The 10,668-nt window shown below is 33.9% G+C and overlaps 1 protein-coding gene across 1 annotated transcript in view; it reads left to right on the top strand.

Annotated features, from left to right (window-relative positions):
- The window catches only part of LOC110034159 (ankyrin repeat-containing protein P16F5.05c), a 37,771-nt gene extending 28,084 nt beyond the window's left edge, over positions 1–9,687 (top strand). Inside the window, exons 4-7 of the mRNA XM_020738445.1 lie at positions 1,145–1,213; positions 1,292–1,341; positions 1,461–1,592; positions 9,435–9,687. Of these exons, the coding sequence (XP_020594104.1) occupies positions 1,145–1,213; positions 1,292–1,341; positions 1,461–1,572 (231 nt within the window). The 3' untranslated portion in view covers positions 1,573–1,592; positions 9,435–9,687. The remainder of the gene's footprint in view (positions 1–1,144; positions 1,214–1,291; positions 1,342–1,460; positions 1,593–9,434) is intronic.
- The last annotated feature ends 981 nt before the right edge of the window (positions 9,688–10,668 follow it).

Below are 10,668 nucleotides of genomic sequence, written 5' to 3'. Positions count from 1 at the left end.
TATATATATATATATATATATATATATATATAACACCGAAATTTCTCAATATTCCAAAATTAGCCCGAAATTTCCCTGTCATCTTCTCCGTACTCTGCCATAAGTCCCAACGTATATTTTCTGACTGAGCTCACTTAACTGACCATGCTGTAACAATGGCCGAGGAAACTTGTTTATTCATTCACGAAAAGCTGCTGGAAGAAGTCCTATACTTTGTTTATTTTTTATTCTTTACATTAAGAAAAGAAAAACGATATTTCTCTGCGGTCAATTCACAAAGCCAGAGTTACTGGAGGAAAAACGTGGCATTGATTTGATTTAGAATTTACCTGTCTGGAGATTTAATAAGTGAAATATTTAAGACTAAAAATATTAATAATATCATATAGCTTCAGAAATTGTTATAACATTTGAGAGTAAAGCATTTCCTAGCAGGCTTATCTTAAATATACACACCGAATTACTTCGCCTATACAACTATTAACAGAATGTCAGCTGTATCTGTTCAAAGCTTACAATCTGTAACCGTTTAGTAGGAAACGAGTTCTATTTCATGCAGGCAAGAGGAACATGGAGGTTGTGGAGTTCTGATTTCATGCTGGCGAGTGGTCATGCTAGTGATTTCTTAAGATTGGCTGTTAATGTACGTTTACAGAGTACTAGCTTTTAAGCATTAAAAGAAATTCAGGTGTTATATAAGTAAATATAAAATTTTGGGCATGAGATACGTAAATACTGATGTTTGAAGTGCTATATACGTAAATCCCTCAAAATAAAATTAGTATTTTAGACGTGCAACCATAGATAGAAAATACACATAAAATATGCGTCAGGGGATTATGAAATAGTTGTAGCTCTAAGATTGTACGGATTGAAGCTGTTTAAAATGATTTCAGAAGAAAATATTGATGCGCATAGAAAGGAATGAAAAACTAGGATTGATTATGCTAACCTTAAATAATTGGGATAAAACTAATGACAATGATGATGATGATTCAGCAATATGCTCCAAGGATTTGGATGCAAAATCTATTTTAAATATGGTGTGATTTTGTCTGTGATTTTGATAAGCAATCTATATTGAAGATCACTCACGCAAATAATGATCTTTTCTAACTTCGTCTCTGTTTATCTTGCAAACCAGGATGTAAATACTTCTAACACGGAGAAGAATACTCCACTGCATTGGGCTTGTCTCAATGGAAAAAAAGAGGTGATGTTATTTTCTTTCTGCAGCTTGAACATCATAAAAGCTATATAAAGTTATTCTGAAGGAACAACTAATTGTCAGGTGGTAAGGGCTTTGATTCTGGCTGGAGCAAATGTAAGTTTGCTAAATAGGTAAGTTTATAGTCCTCACCGTTCTATTTGAAATTTTGAGATGACCGTTTAAGATGACAGATTTTCCTTTTTCCAATTTTTTATCCGTTTGTTTAATGATGTCTATGGATTCTTAATAGCTATGAACGCACCCCAATGGATGAAGCCGTTGCCAGGGGGGAGATGGACGTTGTTGATGCGATCAATGCTGTGGTAGCTCAGGCTGAACTTCAGGGAGTTGGTGTTTTTTAGTACAGTGATTGGATGCTGCGGTAAGCTTTTAATCAATCTTTGTGTTTGATTTGAATGTGAAAGGTCTCTTTCCAAATGAATTTCAAATGTTTTTTGTTAAAATAAATTTTTGTTATTGTATTTTCTTGAATGCTTTCATTTTTTTCTGTTTTGATATATCTATCAAGTAGGATTTGGAAGTCCAAGCTCAGAACCGTTTCTGCATAGAACTAAGATTGAACCGGTTAAAATTAGGGTTGAATTGGAGAGCTGTTGAATCGGTCCAATTTTTAAAAAATTGGGCCGTTCAAATATTATTCATTTTTAACAATTTGATTTTGATTAGATGACCTAAAATAAGATATTTATATTAAAAAAAAGATAAAATATTGTCTTAAAATTTTTATTTAGAATATTGTTTAAAATATTCAAAAGTTGTCTTAAATTAAAATATTATTTGTTGAATCAATAAAAATGATATTAATATATCATTATTACATTATTTAAATTATATTAAAATAATTTAAATATTTATTACAATATTCAGTTCAATATTCGGTGAATCTTGAACAGTTACTTTTTCCGGTTCGATGTCCAGCCTGGTTTGCACAACCTTGATATTAATGATGGCTTGACTATCCATAACATCTTTACGAGATTGACCGTGGAACATCATAAATCATTTAGTAACATTTGAATTCACATTCCTTTACAAATTCTCAAAGCAAGTGTCTCATACTCAGACTGCATGCTATTTCTAAGAGACTGCTGCTTTCTTGCTCCTCCAATTGATAATATTTTCGCATACATAGTGACAGATAGATGAGCTTTTCCGTTAAGCTTTGGCGTTTGTCTTTTTTCATTGGTGTCCTTTCTCTCCTTGAATGTAACATTTTATTGAAATCAATAGGAGTTTCAGTTGGTCTACACCCCAATATTCTTGTCTTTTTTAGTATGTCTAAAATGTACTTTCTTTGGGATATCACAATTCCCTTCATAAACTTTGACAACTGACTTTGACAACTTCCATACCCAGAAAGTATCTCATAAATTCTAGATTCTTAATTTCATATACTTTAGGGTCAATTTGGGGTAGCTGCGGCTTATTCAACTTATCCTGATAAGCAGTTTGTCCTGATAAGCTGATTGGCTGCTTGGGGCAACTATCTAAAAACAACTGATTTGCAGCTGTATGTGGTTAAATGACCATTCTGCCCATCATGAAAACTACATCTAGGTGCTAAATATCTAGCCTTGCTATTCAAACATTTAATTTTTTTCACCTCCTAAACCTTCACATAAATCACCCCAAAGCTCCACAAAGCAGAAAAAGGGTGAAAAATCTTTATATTTGAAGAAAGATGACTAAACTTAATGAAAAAAAAGCTGATAACTACTACAAAAGAAGCATAGAAACTACACCAAATCCAACAAACAAGCTCTAAAGACCAAGACTTTCAGTTAAAGCTTTCAACTTGCTTCATCTCTGACCTAAAACCAAACACAAAATTCAGTTCAAAGATCCAAAAACGAAAAAAAAAATCATCTTTGAAATATGAAAGATCACAAAAGTTGTAGGAGTAATAACAATTGTAAGCAAAACTAAAAGCAAAATACTTACTAGTGATATGAACTAGAGAAACGAAAAGACAACGTATGCGACATATTGTCAAGCTCTTCTTCTTCTTGAATCCTAGTAGAGATACGAAAACCTGAAAATCCAGCAGAGGAAGACGATGGATTGAGCATTTCCTGATTCATAGGCTCCATCCATGAACGAAACAAGGGCAATTTACTGAACTGAAGGTGTTCTCGTTCCCTCTGTGCAAAAAATTGAGCTGGGCTAAACACTGTAGGGAGAGGTGAGGGCGAGAGGCGAGGAGAGAGGCTTCGAGCAAAGGAGGAGACAGACAGAAGGGCGCGGGAGGAAAAACCATCGAACACATCTTCAAGATGCGAACCACGAGGTCTATCCCTCGGCAGTGTCTATTAAACAAATGAAAACAACATTTTTTATTAAGCTTCTCAAATGTACTAAATAAACAGACGACAGCGTTTTAAAAACACCGCCCGCAGTTATAAGCTGCCCCAAACGGGGCCTTACATAGACACTAAGTTTTTTTCTTTTTTACCTCATTGTGTATGTTTTATCAATAGTGTATGATCATCTTTGTAGTGGATGTATCTATTAGATTTTATAGTCTTAACAAACTTGCCAAACCAAACTATTGGAGATAGTTTTAGGCCATAAAATGGCTTTCTTATTTTATAAACCAAATGTTTATTTGAGCAATTTTCTATGGATCTTCGTATACACTTTTTTTTCAAGGTCTCCATAAAAAAAATATTATTGATATCATGTTGATGCAGTTCCCAATCTTAGGAATGAACTTTTATAGTGTTTAGTTTGGCCAGTAGTGCAAAAGTTTCTTGATAGTCTATCCCGTTAGGCTGTGCGAAAACTTTGACCGCCAATCTAACCTTGGACCTCTCAATACTCTCATCTACTTTGTACTTGACATTCAACATCCACTTGCACCCGACATGTCTTTTATCTTGAAGAAGCTTTGTAACTAACATGTGGCATTTAGATCAAGTGCTTGGATCTCTTCTTCAACTTTCTTTTTTCATTTTTGAACTTTAAAGGGCTTTATGAATAAATTTGAGTGTCTGAACACTATTAAGATTGGATACAAAAGCGGGTGAGGTTAACTTCCCATAAGCAACATACTCCTAGATAGGATAATTTGTGCAACTTTCTAAGTCTTCTCTACTGTATTCCACCTCTCTTGAAATTTCAGAGATATGTGCATTCATGTTTTGTTGTGAACAGTCCTGTGCTTGTATTTTATATTTATTCTGCTCTGAGGGATTTATTTCTCTTAGTGTACACACAAAATTCCTTGTGCATTTTCTTGCTATCAATCTCGGGTTGGATATCCTCAAGTGATAGAATTTGGGAGGCATGATGGTTAGAGAGAAGTAAAATAGGTTGTGGTGACTCTAGTTCAATGTGGATATCTAAAGTAGTATCCCAAATTTGATACACCCAGACTCTCCCCCTAAATTTCAAAGTTAGGGTAATAGAATTGTTTTTCAAAGAATGTAGCATCTATGGTGTTATGATATTTTTTAAAAATGAGTGAATAGCACTTGTACCTTTCTTTGTTAGAAGCATTACCAATGAAGTTATATTTGATGAATTTTGGGTCAAGTTTTGTATGGAATGTGAACTGAAGAGAACCAAATATTTTTAGAGGAAGATTGGATGAGAAGACTCGTGTTGAATCCAATGACCCTGCATCTCCCTAGAAAATTTTTGGGATATTATGAGAAAACATTATATACTTATATACCACAAGGAGATATTTATTCTTCCTCTCAGCCATATCTTTTTTTTATGAAGTCTACACCGGAACGCACATGGATGGTACCATTCTTTGCAAGTTAGGGTCTAAGGATGGAGTTGAAGTATTCATTTACATTATCAGCTTTGAGAATCCATCCTTTGCGTTGGAAATGAGTATCAATCGTATAATGGATGAACTGAAAGATTTGTGTTGTTTCATATTTCTCATTTGTAAAAAATATCCAACTGGTTCTAGCGTGATCGTCAATGAAGGAGACAAACCATCTGACTTTATTGATGGTCCCTAAATATCATTATGGATGTTAGAGAAATGATGTGAGGGTTTATATTGAGACAGAATATTTACATGACACGTATGTTTAGCCTATTGACATGTGTCACACTGATAAAATTTTGAATTTTTATTAATAAATATATGAGGGCATAACTTTGCAATACAATGAAAATTGAAATGACTCATACACAAATGTCATAATAAAAACCGACTTTCAACGGACTCAGGAACATGAGAAGAGGATGATAGAGAAAACACATGTGTTAAGAAAATAACTCTCCTTGAGCAAATATAGACCTTGATACAATTTCACACTGCGGATCACATTCCCCGAATCCATCACCTAAAATTCACAAGAGTTAAGAACAAAATTTAGTAACATAATTCAAGTGACGAGTAAGTTTGCTAATTGAAATAAGCTGTAATCTAGTTGGAGAGCATGAAGACATAAGAAAAGTGAATACTTTTTGAGACATTCACTTCTCCTTTCCCAACAATCCTAGAGTGAGATCCATCGGCAAGTCAAAACAAATATGGAGGTGGTGATCTCTTGGTAGTTTTTGAAAGCATAAATGTCTACAGCCATGTGATCAGAAGCATCTGAATCTATTATCCAAGTTTGAAATCTTTCGATGTTAGCAAGATTAAAAGAGGATATAATACCTTGGCATGTTCAATTATGTTAGTAAGATGCTTCTTCAACATCTTCAGTCCTTCCTTAGTGAAGGGGTGAAAGGATTAAGAGTCGGCCAACCCTTCAGAAGTGGTAGCGGTAAGGCTGTGGATTTAGCTAAAAAATAGTTAATCGCTCAAAGATTGATTCGAATTTTAGCTTGGATCATGATTGGATCAAACTAAACGAATCGAGCTATGAGTTAAAACTTTGGATCTAATTTTTTTCAAACAAATTTTGTACAATACATAGATCGACCTGAACTGGCTCGAGATTGTCTCATTATTTTTTATTTATAAAAAATTATATGTAATGCTAAATAAAATGAAATATAACATGCTATGAGTCAATTTGGATCTAAAATAGATCCAAATAACTTATTTTGAGTAATCTTGTTTCAATTTTGAGTCAGATCAAGTCGGATTTGAGCCGGAACGAATCCAAATAACTCAAATTTGAGCTAGCTTGTTTTAATTTTGAGCCGGATCGAGAGATCGAGATTCAATTCTAGCCAAGCTGGCTTAAAATTGAACATAAGTAGTTAAGACCAATTTCGATTTGAACTCAATCAATTCAACCCATTTTTGAGCTGACCCAACTCAACTCGAAATCGACTCGTTAACAGCCTTAGGTAGAGACATGAACCTTGCTATCTAGGTCTTTCCTCTCTTGTTCGAGTTTCCAATCTACAAGTTCTTCTTGCAGTTTCTGGCACTTGTCCTTTGTGTGACCCAATTTCTTATAATTTTCACACAAAGGACTTTTTTTTTTTTTTTGCTTTGAATCATGATAAGAGTTTTGTGTGTACAAAACTGAGCTTTCATTGCTAGATGAACTCACAATTTCTGTCATCATGAGCTTTTTCTTACTTTCATCTATTCTAACTTCAACAAAAACTTTTTTTTTTTTCGTGGTAGGGAGAGGTTTCATTGCATGATTTTTCCTCTTATTTCATCTAAGTTCTTATTTAGACACAATAAAAACTTGATCATCCTCTTATCAAAGGGCACTCCCATATTGTTTTATACATCATACATCTTGTGGGCACTCTCATACATATCTAACTGTAACAAGTACTTTGATAGTGTGTTGTAGTATTGAGTAACACTTGCCTCTTCTTATCAGAGCTCATGCAGTTTTGTGTCAATGTTATATAATTCTGCAGCATTTTAGATGCTAGAATATGTCTTACAAGTTGCTTCCTAAATCTCCTTTGTTGTCCTATAAAATAAGAAATTTTCTTCAACTTTTGTGACCATAGAATTAATCAACCAAGACATGGCCATGTGATCCTGAATTTTCCATGGGCAACGGCGAGCTTAAGAATTGTTTGCTCTCCTGTGCGATGTACCACTTTTCCTTTTCTAGAAAAATACATAACTACAGATTGAGACCATTGAAAGCAGTTATTGCCATTGTGTTTATGACATGTGATAAATGAAGAGAGTTCAGGGGCTATGTGGACATTATTCATGGTCTCTGATTTAGAACTAATCGTCGGAGTAGAACTAGATGTCCTTATTACGTACTTGGTCATAACCTCTATGCACATTTAAGGTTGGATAAGGGAATTGGTAGTTGTTTGCTGTAGGAAGAGTCCAATGACTATGATAAGGAACAAAGAAGAGCTTGCAAGCTGGTTGGAGCAAGGATTGTGGCAACTAAACGTCAGTTGGATAGGCTCCACCGGCTGTAGGTAGAGTAGAGGAGGACCTGCAGGACACAAGTCCGACGAACAATATAGTCGAAGGCAGACAAGATAAAGACAACAAATGAGGCTGACGAGATTTCCTACGCAACTTAGGCCAACAAAATTGTCTACTTTGTACTAAGCAGACGAGACCAACAAACCACGTGGATTTGAACCCGAGCGACGCAAATTCAAACCCACCTATGATGTCGCTAAGGCCGATGAGCAATCTAGTTGAAGCGTTCGACAACGCTGATCAACGCAAACAAACAAGTGATCCAATCACAAGCTACACAAACTCGAACAAACGATCGACGTAGATAGATGAGCATTTTTGCAATGCTGATCGATGCACTATGATGTCGCCAAGGCCGATGAGCAATCTAGTTGAAGCGTTCGACAACGCTGATCAACGCAAACAAACAGGTTATCCAATCACAAGCTACACAAACTCGAACACACGATCGACATAGATAGATGAGCATTTTTGCAGTGCTGATCGATGCAGGCACATGAGCGATCCAGTCAAGGTCGAATGTTGAAGGATGCCTAATCCAGTCAAAATTGAGCCCGATGCTCTGATACCATGAAGAAAAATGGAGAATTATATTCCCTTATTTCATATTGTTCAATTTACAACCTTTCCCCTTATTATATGGGGGTTGGCTAGAGCAAACATAATTAAGACTATTACAACTTATCCAATATAAAATAATTAAAGAAGGAACGACGTGCAACATAATAAGAAAAGAATAAAGGTGAAATAGGACACACCCTCTAATAGCTCCCACAGATTGAAGTTGTGGGGCTCATATGGCTGGTTGTCTTGGCTAGCTAACCAGCACAAAATTCCACAATATTAGGTTATATATCATTTATCTTGACCGAACTCTTAGTTAAATTAGGTTACTAGTTTATTGGATGAAATCTTCTGTTTGATTAAAGTTTACTTATTTGACTTGAAGAAGTCACCGACTTGTTTGAGTAAATGTTGGTGAATAATTTGGACAGACCTTTGAATATATATATATATATATATGGTCTAGTTATATATGATCTTGTTCATTTATGATGATGTTGGCGAGTTCACAATAGTCCTAATAAGTTGGCCACCTCTATTGTTTTGACTCGATTGAATAATTTGAGCTAAGCAGACTCTCCGAGTCGACTTAAACAAGCCAACTTTGTTTGAATTGGGCCAACTTAACTTGAACTAGTTAACATTAGCTTTGATCTGAGCTAGCCTAGTATGAATCAAGCCTATAAAGTATTTGGATATATATTCAGTCTTTTTTATTTTCTTATTTTATGGATGATATTTTTTGAAAGGATTGGGAGAATGAAATAAAATTATTTTATAGTCAAATTATTATTTTCAAGATAAAGAAATTATAATTATCATTTCTACGTTTTGAAAAAGAAAATTTAAGCTTGTATTGCTTAGTTGATTTTTCTTTTTTTACTCTGGAAAAAAGAATAAAAATTAATAAAATATTTAATTATTTAGACACGATTGTTTATGTTAATTGTGAGGTTGATTTGTCCATCGATGCATGTTCGTGCGGGCTCTAAAAATGTGCACCCTTGATTCAACTTGTTGAGAGATTATGTTTGGTATTGTGGGTTAAATTTTTTGAAGGGAGATTGAATTGTAGATAAGTCATTACCTAGAGATTACATTCTAATTTTTTGAGGATTTTTTGGATCTGGAATTCAAGGCTCTCCATTGGCGCAGGTCCTTATAGTTAATTATCCTTCTCGATAATAGGAGAGCATATTTGATTAATCTTAGTCATTAAACGCTGAATATTTACTGTACAATAATAACATATATTGGCTTTAGGTTAATCAATTTATCATTTTGAATTTAAAGCAGATGGTGTAGGAAATGATGATGAACCCGATCAAAATCTCATTGTTCCGTCATCTTGAGTCATCATGATGACTAATCTACTTAAGCCATGAAAGGTAGTTAACCCAACTTGATGAAAAATATTCTTGTCAGCATCTATGGGCTGCATCATTCCATGCTCTTGTAAATCTGAGGTGATAGTTTAAATGGACTAGTTTAAGTTGATCTTAGCTAAATAAAGATTTTATGTCAATCAAATGTATTCTTGTAGTTCATTAATCAAAATGTTGAAAGCCGTTGGGAAACATATGAGTTGCAACCATAATCGTGTTGTTGTTTGTTGCCCTGTGCTTTTGGGGGCCAGCAGCGGGCCCTTGCACAGAAAATGCTATGAAAAATATGTTTTTAAAACACCAACAATACTATTTCTGTCCTTTTGATGTTTTGAAAACAAAGCCTATATGTTTTAAAAATAAAATAGAAAAAAAATGAATAAATAAATATGATCTTTGGGTTTGTTTTTGTTATTTATTTTCAAAAAAGAAAAAAAAAAAGTGCTAAATTATATCAACCACTAAATTCTCATAAAAATATGCGACGTAGTTAAGCTAAATAATCTTCGAAGATTAACATTACTTGTTATTTTCTAAAATATATAAGAAAATTCAATACTATAATAATTTGAAATAAGAGTATCATGACATATTATGGGCTTATATACTGAATTAACATCCCAAAGTTGCGCTCATTATGTACCTCATTATGTCAATTATAGTGCATATGAATTCATAGTGCATATTAAATAAATATTTTTGTCAATTATAATCATGTGATATTTGTTTATGAATCAGAAAAATGGGCAAATTAATTATACTTGATCATACTGATAACTTATGCTAAGCTTGTTTGCTATTTATATTATACTAGTAGATTGTAAATAAAGTCCGTTCAAGGACATATTTATAAATCTCCAATTAAGGGATTTGCCTAAAAAAAAAATTGTAGATTGTAAATTCGATGTAACTTTTATGTAACCTACAGATATGTGAAAACAGAAGCATGGAACTTATTTGTAGGTTCAGGGAGGTTACAAGTAAGTTATATAGAGGTTACATCGAGGTTACGTGCGATATAATGCAAATATAATGCGGATATAACGTAAATATAACATTCATTATGTAAGTAGCGTTGTGTACATCTTATGTACGTAAATTTTTTCAAAAATCTTCGAGGGCGTTGTAGTGAATTGGACTTTACA

The sequence above is a fragment of the Phalaenopsis equestris genome, unplaced genomic scaffold (genome assembly GCF_001263595.1).
Source record: "Phalaenopsis equestris unplaced genomic scaffold, ASM126359v1 Scaffold001364, whole genome shotgun sequence".
NCBI lineage: Eukaryota > Viridiplantae > Streptophyta > Magnoliopsida > Asparagales > Orchidaceae > Phalaenopsis > Phalaenopsis equestris.
The sequence above is the reverse complement of the archived record's forward strand: the minus strand, read 5'-3'. Positions and strand labels throughout refer to the sequence as shown.